General features: G+C 41.4%; 1 protein-coding gene across 1 annotated transcript in view; it reads left to right on the forward strand.

The window, feature by feature from the left end:
* The window catches only part of grin3a (glutamate receptor, ionotropic, N-methyl-D-aspartate 3A), a gene marked incomplete at its 5' end in the record, with an annotated part of 81902 nt that overhangs the window by 13495 nt on the left and 41973 nt on the right, over positions 1-26434 (forward strand). Inside the window, one exon of the mRNA XM_084047196.1 lies at positions 6432-7177. Coding sequence (XP_083903322.1) covers positions 6432-7177 — 746 coding nt within the window. The remainder of the gene's footprint in view (positions 1-6431; positions 7178-26434) is intronic.

A 26434-nucleotide genomic window follows, 5' to 3' on the forward strand; every position in this document is an offset into this window, starting at 1 on the left:
CTGGCAGCAAGTACCGGAAAGAGGAAAGAAACACAGTCAGAAAAGCCACTGGTGATTGATGGGCTGTAGCAGAGTGAGGTAATACTGGGCAAAGAGAGGCAATGCTAATTTACAACTGCCCTAAAGGCTCTGCATTTCAAGACATTTACTTTATAAACATGACTTCCTGGACATCTATCACTTGTCTTCCCCAACTGAACTCTCCTACATCTTTGTAGTCTGTGTGTGTGTGTGTGTGTGTGTGTGTGTGTGTGTGTGTGTGTGTGTGTGTGTGTGTGTGTGTGTGTGTGTGTGTGTGTGTGTGTGTGTGTGTGTGTGTGTGTGTGTGTGTGTGTGTGTGTGTGTGTGTGTGTGTGTGCAGCCCCTTTGTAAACAGTGTTGTCAGTGAGTGCTGCTTTCTCCATAGTGTTACGTTCCATAAATAACTGATCTACCTGCTAACAACGTTTCGAATCGCAACTTTCCTCATCTACCCTGGATTTGAACCTGATTTCCTGCCTAAGTGCTGAAAGTTTTACTATTGAGCTAATAGAGCCTGCCTGCTTGCTCAAGGGATACTGGCTACTGGAACCTGGAACTGGAAAAATTACAGAGAATTTCTTTAGACTCTTGAGACCTTCAGGTCAAACTTCGTGTCAGATCCTGTGTCTAGGTGAGACATGACCTTCGACACAATCTAAATGTCTCAATAGCAGAGCAGGGAAACAAAATACAACAATACGTTATATTGTATTAACATACTCTACCATACAGATCGGACAAAATTATATTTTATTCATGAAAAAAAGAATGCTTTAAAACACTTTTTATTTTGCATGATTTTGTACACTTGCCGACTGTTTCTGGATGCACGTTTCTCTTTGGCTGGTACAGAAAGTGCCTATGTGGAAGTCCAAGGAAATTACATTGATGCTGTGCAGATCTGCTTACTTTCCCCAGGCATGAAAAGCATGTTGTGATTGGTCAAAAATGACAGCTTCCAGGGGAAGTGCATAGATTAGGCCTACAATGAAAGTCCCACCCAATACGTTTTGCCGTAGGTCGTTACCAGGCTTTTCTCCTCGTGAGATGAGAAAAGCCTGGGAACGAGGTTACAATCCCGGTGAGATCGCTTGAATTTATCCGTTTGATTGGCCGTGAGCATGGGCATCGCGTGCGCATTGCATGCTACGAATGGCTGCAGAAATTACTTTTGACATGACTGCGATGAAGAAGCCTTTTGAAAATCAATTCTAAGTGACTGCTACTAACAGAAAACACAGCATGTTTATAATGCTAATATGTCATGCTTGGGTGGGGACAACAAATAAACAGGACTTATGGTGCTCTCTTGCTGCTGTCTTGACGAAGCACGTTGTATGGCTGTGATAAGCTATTTCCAAGCTCAGAGTTTACAGAGCACCACATTGTTGGGTCCCTGTCTAAAATACTCCCACGGTTTTCAAGGTTTTTGTTTGTTTGTGTTTTAGTTTTTTTTTTCCTGCTGCAGCTTATTCCCCAGGGGAATCAGGCTTTGACGGGGGGCGCAGCCATGTTGTGACACGCCAATCCATGTATTTATGTAAACTATAACGTCACCAGGTCCCAACCCTATTATTATGAGAAGTGTGAAAATATGTTCTGTTCATTATGAAAGTGTGGCGGGACAAATTAGACTATGGCGGCCAGCCATAGTCTAGGAGGACAAGTAATTAATGGGAAACACTGAATATGATGAGACTAGTAAATGCCTGTCTAATTAAATTAGATTAAATGTATTGATCTCCAAGGGGAAATTCTAGTGTTACAGTTGCCAAGAAAGAAAAAAACAGGTACAGAATGTGCACAAGAAAGAAGAAAATACAATCTTATAGAACAGAAGATCTGGTTATTAAAACAATACAGTTCGTATTCATGAAGAGGTAGTTCCCATTGGGTGGGTGGGGTCCGTCACCCTCTCCCTGATGGAGTGCAGACCATTGATTATTGGTAGCTGACAACCAATGATCCTCTCAACAGAGCAGACTACACATTGAAGCCTGGTCTTGTAGAGTGAGGAGTCGAGGTATACTGTAACAAGACGATGATGGACTCTGGTGGCTGAGGAGAACTTCACTGGGATGGCCCGTGGGATCGGTCAGTTGAGCTTCAACTGACCAAGCTTCCTCAGCTCGTGCAGGAAGAACTTGAGCCACTTGGTGGTGTTGATCTCAAGGCTGTTATGTGTGCACCGTCCTCCATTTGAAGGGAGGACTCGTTGTTTTTAGAGAAGACAACCACTACAGTTGTGTCAGGATTTTGGTGGATGTGTCAGGAGTTAGGCTGCATTTGTTTGTGTAGAGTGAGTATAAGACGGGGGAGAGAACACGGGACTTCCCCTTCCTTTAGTGTGTTGCCCACGTGGCGACTAAACCCTAACCTTTAACTTACCAAAACTATGCCTAAACCTAACCTTAACCCTAACCTCACAGAAACTATGCCTAAACCTAACCTCAAAACCACGTCAACCTGGGAGAAACACCGGCAATGTGTGTGTGTGTGTGTGTGTGTGTGTGTGTGTGTGTGTGTGTGTGTGTGTGTGTGTGTGTGTGTGTGTGTGTGTGTGTGTGTGTGTGTGTGTGTGTGTGTGTGTGTGTGTGTGTGTGTGTGTGTGTGTGTGTCTCTCATACAGATGGAGGCACAGTCTCATGCTATAGGTGCTAGTTAGTGATCCATTGACAGGTGTTGGAGGGTACGGTAACTGGGTGGGCCTGTTGCGGTGCAACTCTGGGTATGAAGAAGTATTTAAGGCTTTATTGTCAAACCAACTGTGGAATGCATTAGCATACAATTGCTACACAGGCACTGAAAGTATTGCGCGGCACCAGCACATCACCTCGATGCCTGACCTGGGATCACCTTTACTCCAATTTTCTAGCAATCAGAAAACCTTTTGGAGCAACCACTATCTGATGCGAGTAGGCCAGTGGTTGGTCGACAGATTTCAAACATCAGTTCTGCTTAAAGATCCATGGCATAAGATCCATTTTCATCACTACGAAACTGTCCAATCTTGTTTTCTGTTGTACTTCTGGACATCCAAGACTGTGGGTGGCATCATGATTGCTGTCTTGTCCTTAAAAATCATTAAACAACTCACAGCGATGATGTCTTGTGTTTGACAAGAATGTGGACATCAAAACAGGATACACGCTCATAGAATATATATTTTAAGTCATTCATGGAGAGAACAGACAGACTTTTCAGCCCCAGGCCTTCATTAGTGTCATGCCAAAACTGTGACTCACACAAGGCTGAGGTCCCCAAGCGGCTTTGTGAAAACTGTTGTGCAGCTAGCTGGGATTTCAAGGGAATGTTGGATGTTGGAGAGTCTTGCGTGTATGGCCATGATATGAGTCCAGATATTGTCTTTGGATTCATCAGTGGCTTAATATTTAACTAAGAAGTAAGAGACATTCCATTTTAACCCATTAAGACCGGGAACGCATCCGTGTCATTTTAAGATTTCTTTGGCTATTCAAAAATAGCAGATGTACAAGCTCATAGCGTGGCACCGAGTGCTGCGTTATGAGCTTGTAGATCTGCTATTTTTGTAAAATTGTGAAAATTCGTGCAAATCTTCTGGGGGTCCCTGAAACAAAATATTTTTAGATGGGGGTCCACGGCCAAATATATATATATTTTAAACAGTTAGGATTTAGAAGACATTTGTAGAATCCCCAGAAGCAAAGATTTGACTTACAAATATCCTCTTAAAATGTGTTCAAAGATTTGCACACATTTTTCACGATTTTCCCCAAAAATAGCAGATCTACAAGCTCATAGCGAGGCACTCAGTGCAGCGCTATGAGCTTGTACTGTATATCTGCTATTTTTGAATAGCCCAAAGAAATCTAAAAATGACAGAGACATGTTCCCGGTTTGAATGGGTTAAATTATGATATTGATGTTGTTCTCCACTTTACCTATAATTAATAGTATAAATACGATTCTCCACTTTACTTGTCGGTGCATAAAGAGAAACAAGTAATTAAAATGTCTCAACAATGTATACTTCATTAATATGCAAAGTATGCGGATAAAGTCTGATGAGAATCACTAGACATCTGCATAATGATAGAGAGTGAATAGATATATTCTACTCTAAGGGGACATAGTTAAGCCCTACTCCCTGCTCCGGTAGCTGATTCCCAGGTTGACTGTGCACATTTTGTATGTGAAGTATAGCCCCTTTCAGAGGTAAGATCAGAGCTGGCAAATGGAACCTCACTAAAAATGACAGAGAATTTCTTTAGACTCTGAGCCCTGCAAAAGTACCTATTGTGTGATTATGACGCGGCCAAATTAAAATGATGGTCATGCTGGCTAAGGGGATGGCCTGCCAGAGCAGCTGCAGGCAATGATAGTAGGAGAAATCTATAGCTAACCATGACATTAGAGCAAATGCATTGCTTGTTTATTAATCGTGAAAATTGTACTTAGTTATTATACATACCGGTAATATTACTTTTTCATGATGTATGGTAGAGGGGTGTGTGTGTGTGTGTGTGTGTGTGTGTGTGTGTGTGTGTGTGTGTGTGTGTGTGTGTGTGTGTGTGTGTGTGTGTGTGTGTGTGTGTGTGTGTGGGGGGATTAATTATTTCCTAAATTATTTTTCAATATCTTATTTTTCCTCATTTTATAACAACTTATCAATTTTGTCAAGCCAAAATTTGACAGTACTCATTCAGTCGACAGCTCATTAATTTAACAGAATTGTTTCATGGTTTTGGTGGTCATATCTGCATTAAATTAAAAGTATTGCTGAAAAGAATTGTGGAAACACTGCCTACAATTCAGTACGTCCAAAAGATGTGTTGTCAGGGTACCAACAAAGACGGAATAGAATGAAAACAAAAATAAATAAATAATCTAAACATATTATTATATCAGTGAATTTGTCTCGCAGAAATAAGCTTTTGCTATCAATGTATCAGTTTGGCGAGCGGGGAATACAAAGCACTCATTCTTGACACCGAAATCAATTCTTCATAACTCATAAGTTTGGCTGCGGCTTTTGTTGAGAGAGCAAAAAATGTGTTTGAGAGAACCTTTTGAAACTGAAGAGGCAGGGTGTTTTCTATAAGGGGCCGGTCGATCCATACAGTGTGTAAGTGATATCAATTTCCATGCAGATAAAGGTAACACTGTTCTTGATGTGTATAATGATATTCATGGGTGCAGGTAAGCCAGTGGAGTTTGAAATCCATTATATGCAGCGAACTGTGTGTGGTGTTCTTCACTTTTAAAGCAACGAAGGTGAATTGTGACGCAGAATTGGTTAAAATGTTCTTTCTTTCTTTCTTTCCATGGAATCCCATTATCTCTCTCCATCTCTTCTCTTTGTTTCTTTTTTACCCACAATGCTCCTACATCCTACCACTTCTTCACACCTCTGTCTTCTTACCCCAAAAACAACCTTCTACGCTTCTCCAATCTCTAATCTCTCCTGCTACCAATATCTTACATTTTCCATCCGTACTAACCGGTTATATTTCTCTTCTCTTCTCTTCTCTTCTCTTCTCTTCTCTTCTCTTCTCTTCTCTTCTCTTCTCTTCTCTTCTCTTCTCTTCTCTTCTCTTCTCTTCTCTTCTCTTCTCTTCTCTCTTTGTCATTGTCCTATCCAATTCCCCCTACTCCATTCTTCCCGCCGCCTCTCTTTCATCTCTATCCTTTCCCAAATCCGTCCCCCATTTGTCCCCATCTCTTTATCCATTGTTCTCTCTCTCCTCTCTCTCTCCAAATCTACCTCACCTTCTCTCTTCTCCTCCCCACACACTCCACCTCTCCCTGGCCTCCCTCCCGTCTCCAAAACACAAAAATCACTCTACCTTTTCCCCTCCCTCCTTCTCTCCTTTCATCCTCCCGAATCCACCTACACCATCTTTCCACTTCACAACCTTCATCTTACCCTCCCATCTTACCACTTCCATTTCTTTTCCCAAATTCACCTCACCTGCCCCCCCCCCCCCCCCCACACACACACACACACACACACACACCCCTCTACCTTCGCTTCATCCTCTTTAACCTTTGCTACCTATTCCTCTCTCTTTCTCCCCTCTTACTTCTGCCTTCATATCCCCACTTTCATGGCACCTACACTCATATTTTTCTTCCTTCTATCTCTCTCTCTCCCCTCTCCCCATTCCACTCGTCCACCTTTTATCGCCTCTCCCCTCCATCCATCTTGTTCTTCCTTTTCTCTCGTCTCTGTCATTCTCTCCCTTCTCGCACCATTCCATTTCTCCTCCACCCTTCTTTATCATCCCTCTCTCCTCTACGGTCTATACGCCCAAACCCTATCCTTTTTCACCTTCCCTGTGTGTCCATTTCTTCCATTCCCTCTCTCCGCCACTCACTCGGTCCACTACCTTTTCTCTTCCACCCTCTGCCCCCATTCACCCTGCCAGAACCCCCTCCATTTCCAGTTGGCCATGCGGACAGCGGAGGCTCCACCGGCGCGTCTCCTCTACTCCCTGCTGATGATGAATGGCTGGTGGGACCTCAGCGTTCTCCTCTGCCAGGAGTGGAACGTGGCCGAGTTCCTTTTCCTCATCAAGAACAACACTCGTTTTCACCTGGGTGCCCAGGTCAACCTGACTGCCGTTTCATCCGCTGCGACCGGGTCCTCTGGGTCTTCCTCGTCATCATCGCCAGCGACAGCATCAGATACATCACTGTCGTCGTCGGCCTCTTTCCCCTACTTCTCGTCCTCTTCCTCCTCCGCCACGTCCTCCTCGTCTCCCTCCTCTCCCGCCTCGTCGAAGTTGGACCAGCAGCAGGTCCTCATGAAGCAGCTGGAGGCCCTGCGGGACACGGCCACCAGGGCTGTGATCACGTTCGGGTGCGAGATCCGCGAGGTGCGACGCCTCTGGACGCTGACCGCCAGGATGGCGCTCCCGGACTTTCACTGGGTCCTCGGGGACAGCCAGAACGTGGTGGAGCTGAGGACAGAGGGGCTGCCCCTGGGGCTGCTGGCGCACGGGCTGATGGGCTCCCCGACTTTGGACCATTACGTGCAGGACTCCCTGGAGCTGGTGGCGCGGGCAGTGGGAACCGCGGCTCGAGAGAACCCGGCCCTGGCGCTCATACCCGGCACCACCAACTGTATGGATGTACAGGAGAGCAAAAGCAACTCAGGGACATACCTGGCCAGGTAAGAAGTTCAATCAACGAGATCATAACATGCTTGTATGTGCACAGGTGCTTGGATAGATCAGTGGTTCTCAACCTTTTCAGGCCACGACCCCCAAAAATAATCATATTTGAACTGGGGACCCCGCACCCTGATTCCACAGATAAATATTGTGAAAATAGCAGGCTCACAACGCCTCGCAATGCGAGCTTGTAGATTGTCTATTTTCAATTTTCTTTCTTATATTATTTGACAATTTGGCTTGTTTCACCAGTTTTTATAGTATAGTTTGTTGTTGTTACTTACTCATTTTTTTTTAAATGAAAACAAAACAAAAAAAATAATATATATATATATATATATATATATAGCATTACTGCATCAAAGTAATGCTATTTTTTTTAGTATTTTTTTTTTTTCATTTAAAAAAAGTGAGGTATCAAAAAGGTCTTACAAGTCCTTAAATTGTCACTTCACTGTCATCTGGGGACCCCCTGGGAGTCCCGACCCACAGGTTGAGCACCACTGGGATAGATGTTCGCTCTCTCTCTCTTCTGTCTTTTGGTCCTCCTCTCTGTCTCTCTTTTTCTCTGTCTCAGTCGAACAACACACAACTGACATGACAGCTGGTAAACGCTACAGCAAAACTGCATATATGTGTGCCAACCCTCCCCAAAGCACTCACACTCACACTCACATGCATGCACACACACATGCACACAGCTTTCTAACTGTAGCGATGTGATGGCAGAATAATGTGTTGAATTGCATTTAGCAGCAGCACTGTGAAGTGTGTAGCTGCTGCATTCCACTTCTACACAGCGGGGAGATATGGGCTATGAGGCCGCGATCAGCGCCGATCACACACCACTGCATTACAATTAGAGTCTGACCTTTCCTACTGTGATCCTCTCCCCAAAAACACTCGAATCAGCAGAACAAACGTCCCAGAAGTACCTTCCTCTCCAGGAACAGGATTTATTTGGAAGGCGTAGGTTGGAGGGCTGATGGAGAACCCTGCCAGGTGTTTATGCTCTGTTTAGTATAAGCTGCTTATAAAGGGTTGCTTTGATTGATCTGTGAGAGTTTTTATAGACTGGAGAACTTCAGACCAGGAGGAAGCAAGACCTTTTGTTCTCATACTCAAGCTTTTAGAGATTTTAGAGATTACATTTTGTGCTGAATTGTTGATTTTGTGGATTTATGTATTCCACTATTCTATGGCCATTATATCTATCGTTAGCTAGTGTAATACATACTTTTCCACTTGGGGGTATAATACATTTTTATGGCATATTAGAATAGCCCTGTCTGTGACCTTGTAAATCAAAACAAAGCACTAGAGAGGTTTACTTTGAACAGATTAAGCTTGGAGAATAGAGCAGAATACTAACACTATCAAGTTTAGGGAGGTGTAATTCCTCATAAAAAAACGACAGTATATGTAGTCATTCTAGTCTAAGGTGCTTTGTAACAAAGCACCCACAACCGGAAACAATAGAATTATGTTTATATTCCTGCGTATGAGTCCAGTGTCCAACTTCAAACTGTTATGCATGCTGTGGGAATTGGTTGTCAGCCACAGGCAGCCGTAGGAAAGGTATACATAGGTATGAGATAATAACACTTGATAAAGATATCAGGGCATGCTGGGGAATAGGAAAGTTGGTTGTGAATGTGTATCACACACAGTATTATTCTCTGCCTGAAATATTATTTTCTCTGTCAAGCCTCAGGCCTGTTTAGTAGGAGATGCAGAAAGCACCGTTCTCAGTGTACTGCTGTCCTTTGCACTTCTTTAAAAGTGGGCCAAATTGCATTTAGAGGTATGCATTTAAATGTTGACTTATTCTTCTGTTTGCTGTTTCAGTAATCCCGGATAAAAACACCAGCCATAAGCATATTAAAGTAAATAAATACGCAATAGGAATAGATAGGCACGGTGACAGTTGATTTGTATGAACATGCTGGCAGCAGGAGACTAGGAAGTATAAGCTCATAACAAGAATGTTGCTGATTCAAATCCCAGAACAAAGTTAATTGATCTTGAGACTAAATTAATTAGAGATGCTTTACCCTCTTCACCCTCAGTGGCTCCAGTCAACATTGTCTTGAGCAAGGCATTTAACCTGTGTGTGTGTGTGTGTGTGTGTGTGTGTGTGTGTGTGTGTGTGTGTGTGTGTGTGTGTGTGTGTGTGTGTGTGTGTGTGTGTGTGTGTGTGTGTGTGTGTGTGTGTGTGTGTGTGTGTGTGTGTGTGTGTGTGTGTGTGTGTGTGTGTGTGTGTGTGACCCTCACTCCCAGTACATTGATGTTCCCCAGATGCTGCTGTAAATGATCAATGTTTAAGTCAATATGTGTCTGGATTCATAAGGGCTAACTAAGGACAGGAGGGAGTCCAGCTGGCTAAGCCTATTGTTGCTCATACCACCTGCAAACGAACTGGCAGTATTCACCACGCATCTCTCCACAACTTATTCTCTCATGCATCATTATAATGACATTTAAAAGCATGTATGTCTGTGTTGCAACGATGCACAACAAGGCCTGTGTTACGTTAACAGAAAGCTATGCATTTTCCTGTTATTTCTGACAATCTTAATTGAGTAAATCATAATTACCCATGAAATGGTTACAAATTAATTAATATAATTAATGAAATTATATAATTAAATACTAGAACAATAGGTGGGGGAGGGGAGTGGCATGCCGTAAACCATTCAAAGGGGCAGGTGACTGGCTACATACAATCTCAGTGATTGATTTGTTGATAGCTTAATAACAGCTTGTCTTACTTGAGCATCCAGGATATATATTTTACTCTCAATTGTTATAATCTTGGTGCGGGGGATTTTCCTTTTAGGGTGGCTAAAACCCTATGGGAGGTGGCAAACATTTATCTATGCAGGAAAAACCCTGGCGTTCTAGAAAACACGGAATCATTATTATTAGGTTGTCAGAACTTTTCCCCCACGTTTTAACAAAATATTGAAATGAGATTGAATGACATTTAAGTTAAGACCAAAAGTAAAAATTGTTGGAACGTGTAGATTTTAACTTCCTGGAACCCTGTTGTTGTTGTTGTTTTGCCAGACCCTGGTCCATTACTGAGTGAGTGATTGACTGTTTGAGTCCACATTGTTGAAACACACGTGTGACTGACAATCACTATGTGTACTGTACAAACCGGGATGTGCAGACACCCCAGTATTGTGCTTTTCCAACTCAAGTTATCGACACAGAAACGCATTTCATGATCCCACAGCCAGTGATGTTCAGGTTGTTTTCTTCCGTTCAAACTGGTGATGGACAGTAACCAAGCTTTTATTATGGAATGTCATGGCTCAGGAATGTGGCCACTTGGTAAACACCACTGTGTTTTCCAAATGGTGACAAGAGTTTAATCGGACCACTTTATATGTCCTTCTGCCTCCATTTCTTTTAGAGCATCTCTCTCTCTCTCTCTCTCTCTCTCTCTCTCTCTCTCTCTCTCTCTCTCTCTCTCTCTCTCTCTCTCTCTCTCTTCTCTCTCTCTCTTGCTCTACTTTTTAAGCCTGTAAACACTGACAAACACTGCTTTTTACGCCTGTAAACACTGACAAACACTGCTTTTTACGCCTGTAAACACTGACAAACATGAATATAAATGTATAAATATTGTAAGTTTAGGAAGTTTGGGAGTTAGTTCATGGTTCAACATAAACACATGAGAGAACGTAATGTTTGAAAGACGGATAAATTGAGACAGAAGTGACTTGCCTAGTCTTGTTTGAGCTACATTACTGTAATACTACTTTATGTAATATGCTACATCCACCTGCGACCGTGGAGCTAGCAACACTGTAGAGCGGCATGGACGGCAGCGATTCAGGAGTCGCCGCCTACCATCATTATCTCGTTTGAATTGTTTTCATTTTACTGCTTTAAAGGTATAGTTCACCCCCAAAAATATTTTGTTGGGGTGAACTATCCCTTTAGTAACATTAATCACACAGAAAGATCTGACTGAAGTGGTTCAACAATAGCAAATAAAGGCAGAAAGAGACATTAAGAAACATTAAGAACAAGTTTCTTCACCAAGCCATATAGCCAAAGGGCATCACTACACACCGTTTTTGTTTGGTTTACCCATGTCAGACACAGGGGACATAAGAGATTGTACAAGAAGCAGCTTATGTCAAAGTTTCGGAGGTCACCGTGCTGAACTGAAAACAAGTTGCTCTTCACCACATGAAAGTTCATGCAAGTCAAATGAAATGTTTGAAAACGGTTGTGAGCATAGTTTTGCCTCGGGGCTGTCAGACATTTAAACCCATTGCACCCACGCAACTTGGGTTTAGAGCTAACTATTCTGCTGAATGTTGTTACTTCCTTGAAGTCATCAAGGCTAGTCTCGATAAATGAGTGTGTTGTGGGTGTAGGGTGATGTATTTCTGGATCTGTACAAGGCCTTTGATATGGTCAGCTCAATGCTCCTCTAAATTCTCTAAAAAATATTTGTCGAAATTGAAACTCTCTGTTAACCCATTAAGACCTGAGGCCGATTCTACAAATGCCTTCTAACAGTTTTCTGAAAAATGTCAGTGGTTCTCAAACCTTTTCATGTCAAGGACCCCTCAAGGATTTGGCTCTTAAAAAATATTTTGTTCCAGGGACCCCCAGAAGCAAATTTGAGTTAAACATTTTCACTTTAAAAAATGTATATATTAAAAAAAAATCAAAAATAGCAGATCTACAAGCTCGCAGCACGGCACGATGTGACGCGCTGTGAGCTTGTAGATCTGCTATTTTTTGAAACTTTAAACATACTGTATTAGGGATTCATTAGCAGCAGTTGAGGCCTCTAAGACATATGAATGCTATGATTTAGTTTTGTTCTTATTATTTTCATTACTGCATATCATGTTGGTCTCCAGCTAATAAGCCGTGAAAGTTCTTGACAGGAAATGATTACAGTATCATCATTGTGATATACTTGACATAAAAATGTTGATATACTTGACATAAAATGTTGAGCGTTGACAATTAATTTTGTATTCTGACATCCGTTTTGTGCCTAAGATAATCCATAGTGCTTTGTTCAGCAACACTCACGCAGAAACCTCTTATCTCCATATTACAACTTTTTATGTTTTTTGCCCTATTTAAAAATTGCTGATGTACAGACTCAAAACGCGTTTTGAGCTCGTAGATCTGCTATTTTTGCTATTTTTGAATTAGAATTCTGAAAAGTAACAGTTTCCACCCGACGGCAACGAAATGGGCAGAGCTTCAAGGTCTGCTTCAAGGGGAGACTGTAGCGTCCCTAAACAAGGCTTGCACACTGCGCCTTTTCTTTTAAAGCCATTAAATAATGGAATGAACTCCCAGTCAATCTGAAAACCTGTACAGATTACCATATTTTCTCCCGTTAGGCAAAAAAGAAAGCAACCAGTCTTGTCAGCATTCATTTTCATTTTAGTTTTTATAACTCTGAGTCTGTGTACAGCATGTGTTGCCTAGGTGGTGTTTGGTTTGTTGTATTCCGCTTTGTGTTTGGTCCAGCTGTGTGTGTGTGTGTGTGTGTGTGTGTGTGTGTGTGTGTGTGTGTGTGTGTGTGTGTGTGTGTGTGTGTGTGTGTGTGTGTGTGTGTGTGTGTGTGTGGAGTTAGGAATGTGACAAAAACAAACAAATATCCATGAATTCAAGTCTCCATGGGGTGACTAATCGATAGATTATATCTTTTTTGGGTGAACTATCCCTTTTAAGTAGAGGTTATTGGTCCATTTGTTGTAGAGAGGGTAGGTTTTGCACTTTTTTTTTTTGTTTCTGTTCACTTGCCCAGGTTTACAGGTCAGAATGTGCTAGTACTGTAGTCACGTAAATATGGCGCAAAACATATTTTGTCTTTGCTTGAGATCAATATTATGTACATTATCTCTGATACATAAACTAAACTACTACATTAAATTGAATGAATGATTGGAAATGTACTGTAGAGCTGCAGATTCAGTTAAGTTTTATTATTTATGTTATTATTTATTTGAATATGTGTTGTGTGTGGATTGTGAGGAAGAGGTCACAGAGAGGAACACTTTTGGGGAGTAATGTATGATTTGGAAAATTATATTTGTAAAACAATTACTATATTTAATCTGATTACTCATCTAATCTTTTGTTTTGACTGTTACTACAGTCAATGTTTATTTTTTTCACGTAATCTGTATTACACCTTCAAATCCAGACTGTATACAATAAGCTTCAGTTCCTAGTACAGGGTAATCTGTATTACACCTTCAAATCCAGACTGTGTGTACAATAAGCTTCAGTTCCTAGTACAGGGTTGGTTTACAAGGACAATTCTATTTAAATTTGAGACCTTTAGGTGATGCACTAACGTCATACAGTATAATTCATAGATTGGTTGGAATTAATAGCACCTAGAAAATGTTCTAGTGATCATATATGATCCGATAATAGGAGAAAGGTGATATGTCAGAAATTAGTGCCATAATGTGACTGCAAGCAATGATATTAGGATTAAGATTATGTTATACCGGGTAGTAGTTATCTGTTATCTGTAACAGTTATCTGTAGAATACACTCAGCATACATGAATTGCATAATTGTGTCCATGTTGATTATACATCAGACTGATGCATATATCATGTAGACCAATCTGGGAACCCATTGTCCAAAAAAAAAAGGAAAAAACAGTGCCCTCTGCTGTTTTTTTCCTTTGAATTTGACTGGGGGACCGTCCAATAGAATGTTGATAACAGGATGTTGGTCCGTTTGGTCCGCCCTCAGCCCTTCTCTTCCTGTGGGGCGCCTATGTTTTCATTCCAACTATCAACATTTCTCCCACAGAACATCATGTATGTTATAGTCGACGAGCATCTTGCTAGCGTACTTACGAGAGTTGCTCAATTACACAATATTGAACATGTAAAACCTCTTCAGCACATTTGTTTGTTTGTATTGTAAGTATTTAATAGATCGTTGAGTTTCCAGTGGGAACACATTAGAAAGCAAACGCACAGATGTAAATCCCGCCCACTACATTTGATTGGGTGAAGCGCGGCTTGCTTCCTGATCTAAGGCCTGCCCACTTGTAGGCCAATGTTCACACGTTGAATGAATGGCCCTCCCGACAGATGCAGTAGCGCAGCTAGGAATCCTTTCTTGAGAGATTACATGCAGACTGATGCAGAGTCCCAGCACTCTGGATCATAACATCACGTTCTGTGTTTCAAAACCAACATCAAGTGACTTGATGTTGTCAGGCCACCACAAATCCTCAGAACAGCTTCAAAGTGCCTTGGCATAGATTGCAGTAAGTCTCTGGAAGTCTACTGGAGTGATGTAACGCCATTCTAACAAAAGATATTCCCTCATTTGGTGTTTTTCTGATGATGGTAGAGAGTGCTGTCTAACACGTTTGATTGGGTTGAAATTGCTAAGGCCATAGCATATGATTCATGTAATGTTCATACTCATCAAAGTATCCCTGACCCTCCCTCGTGGCCTGAGGGAGCTTTGTCATCATGGAAGAGACCAGTCCCATCAGGATAGATGCGTTTCATCATCGGATAAAGGTGATCACTCTTTGTATTGATTTGCAGTGACCCTTCCCTCTAAAAGGAGAAGTGACCAAACCATGCCAGCAAAATGCCCCCACAGCATACTTGAGTACAATGTTGAGGTATTTTACTTTACTGGAGTATTTCCAATTTTTTGTATGTTTACTTCTACTCCACTACATCTCAGAGGCAAATGTTGTACTTGGAGGCAGGTAAAAATATATATATTTTTAGCAGCCTCTGCTGGTCGCTACCGTCATTCCAGGTCCATTGCTGAGTCCTGCATTACCCAGAATTCCATTTGTTTTCACCGGAAGGCGGAAGCGTTTCAAAAAGCGTTCTTTTAATTGTTTTATACTATCTACGGATCGTTTCTCTTAGCCAGTGGAGCTTTAGTTACCGTGAGCTGTGCTTTCTTTTGCTGTTGTTTTTCCATCTTCAAATCCTATAATTCCATAAAAACAGCGTGAGATTCCTTTTTGTTAATAGCGTGCTAGTTCCTGGCCAAACAGGAAACCAGTGCGTTTCCGTTTCCGGCCGGATGACGTTGTTTTCGTGGGAAGGGCGCCCCACCACCGTTTCAATAGAAAATATGTTTATAAAAGACTTTTGTGGTGAAATTCATGGAGTGGGTGTTGTGAAACATTTGCCACTCACAAAAGATATACAATTTAACTTTCATTTTTTTGTAATTTTTGATTATTATTACAAAACATACATTACCAACTTCAGCCCTGTTTACATTTTGGCCATTTAAAATAGCCGATCTACAAGCTCACAATGCAAAAAAAAACTTTAAATTAACTACCTACAAAACAATTAAACCATTTTACCTCCCTAGTACCCGGGCGACAGAAAAGGAAACATCGCGATGCGACGCATTGTGAGCTTGTGGATAATATGGTGAAAGATGACTCATCTGACCTTATCACTTTAGGCTTTTGCACCGCTGAAGTCTCAGATGTGAATTTGTCTTTGTAATGAGGGCTTTATGCACTATAATCCTACTATAACGTCCCTCTCTAGTTGTCGATGTACTGTTCTTGCTGACACGGTATGATCATGTCCCACATTGATTCTCAGTCACTCTGAGCATCAGCATTTTTATACATGCCACTGAGCATGATGTTTAAAACCCACATAAACCCTATACTTAATTTACCTCATTCTCAAGGGCTCTATACGAGGTCCTTTTCCAAGTTTTCACTCTTCACTTGGAAAAAGGTGATATGTCAGAAATTAGTGCCATGATGTGACATACTGTATCAGATTATGTGGCTGCAAGCAAAGATATTTGGGTTATGATTATGTTATACCGGGTAGTACTTATCTTGATTCTCAGTCACTCTGAGCATCAGCGTTTTTATACATGCCACAGAGCATGGTGTTTAAAACCCACATAAACCCTATACTTAATTTACCACATTCTCAAGGGCTCTATACGAGGTCCCCTGCTGTGTTCACGCTTCACTAAATATCTTTGCAGAAAATTGTCGATCTTGCTACTTCTGCTTTTTTGGGCACATTTCATGCTACATTTTAACCCCAGGATAGGAATGCTATGGGTTTATTAGTTGTATGATGCATTACACCTGTGTGTAAGCGTCTATATTCATTATTTTTCCTCACTGATTTAGTCAAGTTTTTTGTATTTACTTTGTCACCAGTCAAGTGTATGTTGTTCCACATTGTCATATTTTGATTTGTGTCAAAGTCAAACTGCTGAATATATTTTTTGAATTTCTTCCCTCCCCATACATGGATAAGTGCCAAAGTGCCAAAATGGCAGTACTGTAGATTGTGTAATGTAATGAGGCTCGCTGAGGGAGACAGCCATTAAATCAGGTGCACCCTCACCCAGAGAATCCCAAGGCACCAAGTTTTCAACGCTGTCTACTTGAGGACAACAATAATTTGTGTTGCTTCTCAAAACAATGTCCATCAACAACAATGACTGTGCTGCAAATGTATCATAACTGTATCGTAAGCTGCAGATGTGTCATAAGTTTGGCAAAATAGCAGTGGTAAACTTAAGTACAAATTTGAGGTATTTATTTTTATTTTACTGGAGTATTTCTCAGTACTTTTGTTTCTACTCCACTACATCTCAGAGGCAAATATTGCACTTTTACTCCACTTCAATTACTTGAATTACTTTAGTTACTAGTTAGTTGTAGATTTGTAGATTTTGATTATTATTGCAAAACATATATTAACCACTTCAGCCCTATGTATATTTCGGCCATTTGAAAATAGCCGATCTACAAGTACATTTTGAAACCAATACTTTTGTACTTTTACTCAAGTTCCGTACTTTTACTTAAAGTAAAGTACTTAAAGTAAAAGAGTATTTCTACATTGCAGTATTGATGCTTTTACTTAAGTAACAAATGTGAGTACTTTTTCCACCACTGCAAAATAGACATAAAAAAATAGGCCCTCCTGTTGCGTGAAAACAGAGAGAATACAGAGGAGAGTGAATGAGAGAAAGTTAAAACATACAGGTGATTCTGGATCTGCTACTGTACATATTTCCTGCTAAGTGATGCCTTATACTCACACCAGAGACTGATATTCTGCATCTTTTGTACTTCCTTTTATGAGCATTCACCTTATATATACAGTATCTGATAGTGTTGTCCTGTTTTTGACCTTTCCCCTCTTTGTTTCTTTCTCTGTTCTGACTATTTTGTGCAACCGCAAAACATTTGGAGGTTGTACTGAAGATTTGTTACACCTCCGATCTTGTGATGTGACAAAAGATGTCAAATCACAACAGATGCAGCCGTGTTGAAAGAGGGCTTCCATGCTGGAAGACGAGCGGTGTGTATGGAGATGTGTTAGGAAGACAAGTGGTTCTCTATAAAAACTTCAACAATGTCCCTCGAGAAAACACAAAACAAAACCAGGTGGTTAGAAGAGACGCTGGCAAATACAGAGCTGGGTTTGGCATAAACCACGAGGGTGGTGAGGATGAGACAGAAGCACGTATCAGTTGACTGGTAAAGCATATTTCGCAATGAAACATTCATACAGGCTGTATTATTTTCAAGCATTATGACTATCAACAAGACTAAGAGTCTAAGAGACCAAATGGACAAATCTCAAGCAATCTGACCATTGGATTTTGAGATAAATTATTTTGTTTACAAGTGGAAATGTTGGTCTTCGGCTGGTACTAGAGGAAACGCTGTGGGGTCACCAAAAGCACTAGGGTTTGTCTTCATTCTCCAGGGAGCATGAATATGCTGAGCAGGTTTCACGGTAATCCACCCGTTCGATGTTTACATAAATGTGTTTAAGTGGAAAATATGACCTAATGGTGGTGGTGCTAGAGGAAAGGCCATGGCATCACCAAAATCTGTCCAGGGAACATGAAGGGGCGCAATGAATGCCATAGCAATCCAGCCAGTGTTTTTTTTTAGATCACTTAAATGGTCAGTATTTCTTCATATCTGTCTAATCCCAGAGTTTGATCCATGGCTCCTCCTGGTATTGTGTCCTTGAGCAACATATAAATGCAGACGGTAATGATCTGCATCTAAAAATGAAGCGAAGTGACAAATATTAACAGTCTCTTGGGTTTTCCCTTTTTTCTGCAGTATCAATATGGACCAAACTGAAATGTAATGAGAAAAAGTAATTTGTTGCAAACCTACATTCACTTTTCTCCACCTTCTGTAGTGCCAAGATCCAAATGCATTACTTAGAGCCAGATACCCTTTTCTTTTATGCCAAATGGATTGCAAAACTATTTTTGCCAACAATCTCAAGAACAAATCAGACCTTGTAGTTTGTTGTACAAACTACGGAGGGTGGAGAAAGCGACAGAAACAGGAGCACCTTTTTTAAGATGCTATCAGTGGACAAAGTGATGAACGTAGACAGTAAATGGCAGGTAGAATGACAAGTGGGGGAGTTGTGGTTGGAGAAATTCCTACCCTGACATTAAATCCAGCAAGATAGCTGGAATAACTGACAAGATACGGAGATTGGCTGGCATCAGAAAATGATAACACTGGCAGGAGGAAATGGTAGGGGGGGGTTGTTGGTCGTTTGAACTAGTCCCAGCGTGAGAGACTTTGCAGCAGGAAGTGTTGTCACCAGGAATTGACAAATGCAGAGACAGCATGGCAGCTGGTGGCAGGTAGACTGTCTGGCCTGTCAACAGATTCGGTCTGATTTTCTGCCCGAGCCTGTGATCAAACCAGAACAGAGGTTGCAGGTACAAGTGGAATATTGGAAAACAGGGTGGCCAAGTCATTAGAGCGACTGTCCCATTCATTAAAAGGTCCCAGGTTTAATCCCTGCCTTGTGTCCTTGACCAAGACACGCACAGAATGCATGTCGGTCTGGATAAGAGCTTGAACTACGTGACTAAAATGTAAATGGAGATGGAGCCGTCACTTACCAATACACAGGAAGAAAAGTGACTGTCCCCTGTGCAAATATAGGCGAGCGCCATTTTCAAGTAAATGAACAAAATCTAGCTGACACTTTAAGGAGGAGGGGTGGTGATTGGCAATTATATTACCACAAGCAGCTCGCCTGGCTTTACCATGGTTATTGTGCTAACAAGCGACGCGGCTATCAAGGTTTCCAGGTTTTGGTACCTAGCATTGACTGGGTTATTGTGTTGGTTAAATAGTCTCTCTCTCTCTCTCTCTCTCTCTCTCTCTCTCTCTCTCGCTCTCTCTCTCTCTCTCTCTCTTTCTTTTCCTCTCTCTCTCTCTCTTTTCCCTCTCTCTCTCTCTCCTCTCTCTCTCTCTCTCTCTGGTCTAATATTGTCTGGAAACAATTATCTGTTTCACCTGTACAGTCCACAAAAACTGTTTCTGATAACACTTTAGGCGAGAAATTACCCAGACAATTGCTCAATACTGATTAATTTCACATTTTATTTACAATGACTGAAGTTGTATTAAGCTTTCAGGAGCCGTGTAGGGTTGTCCGTCATGACTCAATGACACATTCATGCTAGTGACAATTCTTTCTGGCCAATCAGTGGTCTGCAATGTGTTACCTTTTGGCGTCTCATTTGGAGCCTTGACCGAGGCGATGCCAAAAAAGTACCAGGCGCCAGATACTTTTTGCCTGATTTAAAAGAAAAAGTCGAGTAGAGTTGTCTCGAGTTCAGCCTAAAAGCCCTGCTAGCAGCTTTCTAGAGACTGTGCTATTCCTTACACCCAACTGTAAATGGCCATGAGGCCCAAAAAGCATTATGGATCTGTCTGTAATATTATTACATTATGAGATAGTGTGTGTGCGAAGATGACATTTTGGCCCCAGGGTGGTGCGATAGGAAATGTCATGGGTTAGGGTTCATCCCACAGGGAGCGTGGATGCACTCGGCAAGTTTCTGGGCAATCTGCCCTTTGGATTTTGAGAAAACCACAAGTCTGCAAGTAGAGAGTTTGGCCTAAGGGTGGTGCTAGAGGAAAGGCCATGGGGTCACCAAAAGCAGTGGTTCGTTGGACTTCATTCATGCTGAGCACGTGAAGTTTTGTGAGCAATTTGCCCATTCGATTTTAAGGTGATGTGGAATTGGAAACTGTGGCCTAATGGTGGCGCTGTGTGACCTGGTTCATTGTTACTTGGGGCCAACATGGTGGATAGACAGACATACGGATGGATGGGTCCACCCATCCATCCAATGTTTTTTCTTTTGTCTTTTTTTTATTGTCAGTGGTAGGCTATATAGTTCTGTGACGACACGATTCCCCTCAAAGCATCACTAAACTTTTGCTGTTGCTGCCTGTGAGCGAAAGTTTGTTGTGTGTTGTGTTACTTTCTACTCCTCTATGCACTTGAAAATGCCCTTTGTTTATTAAAAAGGGTCCCCATTAGTTGTTGTTAGTTGTTGCCAATGCCACCAGGCAGCTACGTAGCCCTCCTGCGGTCTGAAGTCCAGGCCCGGTGCCAGAGTATCAGTGAGGGGGCTTTTGAAAAACCAAAGGGGGTGACATAACAAAGTATTCCATGTTAAACCACAACAATAACAACAACAACATGCAGTCTCTTGTCGCACACACACACCAAGCTCAGTGCCAGAAGAAAATACAGTTTGTTGAATGTCCCTCCATGCAACAATCCATGGAGGGACACAAAACATTTGATTATACTGTATGTCTAACAACAATAACAAAGACTGCTTCCAGTGGTGGAAAGTAACTAAGTACATTTACTCAAGTACTGTACTTCAGTACAATTTGGAGGTATTTTTTACTTTACTGGAGTATTTCCAATTTTCAATAATTTTACTACATTTCAATTTTGATTATTATTACAAAACCACTTCAGACCTACAGTGGGGCAAAAAAGTATTTAGTCAGCCACCATTGTGCAAGTTCTCCCACTTAAAAAGATGAGAGAGGCCTGTAATTTTCATCATAGTTATACATCAACTATGAGAGACAAAATTAGGGGAAAAAATCCAGAAAATCACATTGTCTGATTTTTAAAGAATTTATTTGCAAATTATGAGGAAAATAAGTATTTGGTCAATAACAAAAGTTCATCTCAATACTTTGTTATATACCCTTTGTTGGCAATGACAGAGGTCAAACATTTTCTGTAAGTCTTCACAAGGTTACCACGCACTGTTGCTACGCACTGTTGCTGCGACCTGCAGAGAGCTGGGACCAAAGTAACAAAGGCTACCATCAGTAACACACTACGCCGCCAGGGACTCAAATCCTGTAGTGCCAGACGTGTCCCCATGCTTAAGCCAGTAGATGTCCAGGCCCGTCTGAGGTTTGCTAGAGAGCATTTGGATGATCCAGAAGAGGATTGGGAGAATGTCATATGGTCAGATGAAACCAAAATAGAACTTTTTGGTAGAAACTCAACTCGTGTTTGGAGGAGAAAGAATGCTGAGTTGCAACCAAGGAACACCATACCTACTGTGAAGCATGGGGGTGGAAACATAATGCTTTGGGGCTGTTTTTCTGCAAAGGGACCAGGACGACTGATCCGTGTAAAGGGAATAATGAACGGGGCCATGTATCGTGAGATTTTGAGTGAAAACCTCCTTCCATCAGCAAGGGCATTGAAGATGAAACATGGCTAGGTCTTTCAGCATGACCATGATCCCAAACACACCGCCCGGGCAACGAAGGAGTGGCTTCGTAAGAAGCATTTCAAGGTCCTGGAGTGGCCTAGCCAGTCTCCAGATCTCAACCCCATAGAAAATCTTAGGAGGGAGTTGAAAGTCTGTGTTGCCCAGCGGCAGCCCCGAAACATCACTGCTCTAGAGGAGATCTGCATGGAGAAATGGGCCAACATACCAGCAGCAGTGTGTGGTAACCTTGTGAAGACTTACAGAAAACGTTTGACCTCTGTCATTGCCAACAAAGGGTATATAACAAAGTATTGAGATGAACTTTTGTTATTGACCAAATACTTATTTTCCTCATAATTTGCAAATAAATTCTTTAAAAATCAGACAATGTGATTTTCTGGATTTCTTTTCCTAATTTTGTCTCTCATAGTTGATGTATAACTATGATGAAAATTACAGGCCTCTCTCATCTTTTTAAGTGGGAGAACTTGCACAATGGTGGCTGACTAAATACTTTTTTGCCCCACTGTATATATAATTTAGCAATTTGAAAATAGCTGATCTGCAAGCTCACAACGCGCCACAAAGCGACATGTTGTGAGCTTGTAGATCTGCTATTTTCAAAGTATTTGTATACATTTGAAAACTTGTGAAATGGGACATTCTGCATAATGAGCACTTTTACTTTTGGTACTGTAAGTATATTTTGATGCCAATACTTTTGTACTTTGCTCAAGTAAATTTTGAATACCAAACTTGTACTTGTAACAGACTATTTCTAGGGTTAATAATAATAGGGTATTTATACTTTTACTTAAGTAAAAAAAAATGGAGCACTCCTTCCATCACTGACTGCTTCAAACAGTGCACCACAGGTACCGCGGACATTGATAAAACTCAGATAACTTAATGTCATGTCAAAATGTTAAATTGCTTTTGCAAGCACAAATATATCCTATTTACTTATGTAACATAGCCCTAGAATGGCAGATTACATTACTCTCCTCACACAGCCACAGAAAGCACAATGCATGTTTTGTGAAGGGATTCAGTGCTCATACATAAATATATACAGCAGTAGACTGTGGTGCTGAAAGCTTTTGGTAACATGGAATCATTTACAAAGTTTTTTATCAATAACATGGCTTGTTATTTCAGCTTCTATACAAAGATGTTTAAACTGGTAGCAGTGTGACTCCATTGTTGTTACTGTTATCTGTCACTGCATAATATGAGTTTTTAAGTGTATAGAAGGTTTCTCGACAGCAAAGCTTGACATGAATACTGTATATGTGAACCAAGGCTGTAACAAAGTCTAGGGTAAAACAGACCTCTATGTTGTTGCAACAGGTACTTCATAAAACCATTGACAAAACCTTGCACTAACAGGTCAGACACTTGCAGAAATCTATTCTATTTCACCAAACCTAGTGATATATTTCAATTACAGTATACATTACAGATCGTGTCTATAAATAGAACAGCAACACCTGTATTATTTCAACCTGTCTGTTTACAGGATGTGTGTACACGCTGCTGCCCTGACATTATGCCATTAAGCCAGGGAGAAGGGCTGATAATAAGCCTTGCCCACCAGACTGAGAAAGCTGTTGGAGAGTGGCTGGGAAGGTAGCAGGTAGACAGGGAGATATATAGACAGGTTGTGGGTGGGAGAGGGGGGGGGGTATATGTATATATGAGAGAGAGAGAGAGAGAGAGGGAGAGGGGGAGAGAGAGAGAGAGGGAGGGAGAGAGAGAGAATTAAATAGATAGAGAGATGACAGGGAGGGAGGGGGAGAGAATGAAACAACTTAGACTGAAAGAGGCATCCAGACAGATTGGGGTGGGAGAGAGAGGCAGATACTTTCACTTAATCGTATAGTGGCAACACCTGGAGACGCTCAGATGACCTACAGGGGGATAGGGGCCATAAAGATAAGATGCCGCCTGGGAACATTTCATTTGGCTTATCTTAATCATGTTTTGTTTCCACCATTGACAATCCTTGACAGGAATCTTGTTTTTAGAGTGACGCCTATGCCGCCCAGTTAAACAAAATCTTTTGGCCCGCAGACTTTATAAAGACAGAATAATGCTATGTAATGAATGACTCGGCAGAGGTCTTAAATATTCACTGCAGCATTAAAAGTTAATGTTCCCTGCTTGGTGGAAGTGGGCATTGATTTATCAAGGAAGAACACCATGGAGGAAGTTATTACAATACCGAAACACATTGTCCAGTTTGGGACAAGATAGATGTAGCATTACTTAACAATGCAGACAAAATATCATTACAGCTAGTAATGATATATACTTAGACTGTAAGTAAGTCGATTTTAAGTATCCTACTTACACGCTTCTTATGAGGTAGTGGGATAAGCACAACTATTAACGGCTGTGGGAGCTGTAGTGTTAAAATACAGACAGCTGCACTAACAAGCTCACTGCTCAAAAAACAAAATCACAGCTCAAAACTCTTATCAGGGAGTGTGCGTGGGTGGGTGCGTGTGTGTGTGCATGTGTGTGCGCCAACTTTCCCTAAATTGGTAAGCTCTTGTTTTTTTTTGGGGGGGGGGGTTCTTTTGGCTTTGTTTAATGATAGTATACAGTATACAGACAGGAAATGGGGGGAGAGAGATGGGGAGTGACACGCTGCAAAGCTCGTCGGGAACGGGACTCAAACCCGCGACACGCCGTCAGACTGCAATGAGCCTAGGTGCCCGGACCGCTACGTCAGCCGTCCGGGGCAAGCAAGCTCTTGCTTTGAAAGATTTCTTTGCAAGGCAAAGTTTATTTGTCTGGCACATTTCATCAACAAGGCAATTCAAAGTGCTTTACATAAAACAGTAAGCATTAAAACATCAAGACACAGCATGAACCACATAAACACCAAATTACAGTGCAGAAGAAAATTACAGTGCAGAATAACTAGTATTAGTATTAGATCACTGGTTCTCAATCTTTGAGGGGGTTCCAGGGGGTCCCCAGCTAAATTATTATATAGTTAGGAACCAAATTGAACTTTTCGGATTTGATTCTACAGTGATTGGGTCAGAGATTTTGAAGAAGAAAAAAGAAAGAAAAATGGGCGTCTGTGGACTAATGCCTATCAAACTTCGGGTCCTTGAAATTAAAAAAGGTTGAGAATCAATGTATTAGGTAGATGAGACAGCTTTGGCGTAACCTCCCCTTTTTAGATTATAAGATACGGGAGGTACAGTATAAGACCTTTCATAGTGATCATCATTAGTTGCCTTCCATAACGCTGTGTGGAACTGCGCATGATTGAGAGTGTGGGGTAATTTGTTAGTGTGTGCATCCATTTATCAGCCACACACATACACTGAGTACACACACACACACATGCATTATCATTTATCAACTCAACCACATACACACGATCATTTATCAAGTCAGCACCGACGTACAGTCTCTCTCACACGCACGCACGCACGCACGCAGGCACGCACGCGCACACACACACACACACACACACACACACACACACACACACACACACACACACACACACACACACACACACACACACACACACACACACACAGACACAGACACAGCATTGCAAACTAAAACAAAACATCCAATGACTGACCTTTTCTTATCATTTGACGCTGGGATCTGATACTACAGGTGGCCATGTAGTCCCGTACGTATCTCTGACCCTTGTTCCCAGTCAGCCAGGATGATCTATTAAACTGGCACGACCCGCAGCCCCGAAGGGGCTGTGAGCGTGTAGATCTGCTATTTTTGGCAAAACGGTTCGGTGTAGATGGAAAAAAGAGCAGACCAAGTACAGAGCCAAAAGTATTTGATAAATTTGACCAAGCATTGAGGGTTTAAGTGGTTAAATGCCTGAAAACATTAACATGAATCCAACATAGCCTATTACACAATGTTGTGGGGGTCCCTCCCTGCGTCATCTCTCTCTCAGCTAAGGGGTCCTTGGCCTAAAAAACACCTGTAAACAGTAGGGATGTAACGATACAGTAACTGCATCGAAAAATCGTTTTCAATTTTCAACGATCTACTATATCGTTATGCAAACTTAAAAATATCGTATCGTTTGACTTTGTATCGTATCGAATCGTTTTGCAATGCAAATAATCAATTTTATCAATACTAAGTACTTTTAAGAAGAAAAAAGGGAAAGAGGGGTTTATATCCAGTATCCAGGTATTTATTTTTCACACAGAATTTTTGGGTAAATAAATAGTTACTATATCGATTTTAAATCATTGAATGGAATCGTATCGTTCTAAAATAACCTGTCCTGTATCGTTCATGTATCGTTCAAACTAAATCCCTGAATCGAAACGTATCGTATCGTTCTATATTAACCTGTATCGTTCATGTATCGTATCGACAACCAAGTATCGTGATATGTATCGAATCGTTGTTAAAACGTATCGTTACACCCCTAGTAAACAGTATAACAATAGATGGTTACCCACCTGCTTTGCATAAAGACCAATAGGGTACTCAGGCTGTAGCCAATCTGAGACTGTTTGCTGCTGTGGTTCAAAATGCTGTCCAGGAAAACTAAAGTTGACGTAAATAATCAGATTCAGAATCTTTATTGTGACGTCACAGGTTTACAGGTGTAAAGAAGTGGGTGATTTTTGTTTGTTTTGTTTTGA

This window comes from Gymnoscopelus microlampas (assembly GCF_963454915.1).
Source record: "Gymnoscopelus microlampas genome assembly, chromosome: 21".
Taxonomy (NCBI): Eukaryota; Metazoa; Chordata; class Actinopteri; order Myctophiformes; family Myctophidae; genus Gymnoscopelus; species Gymnoscopelus microlampas.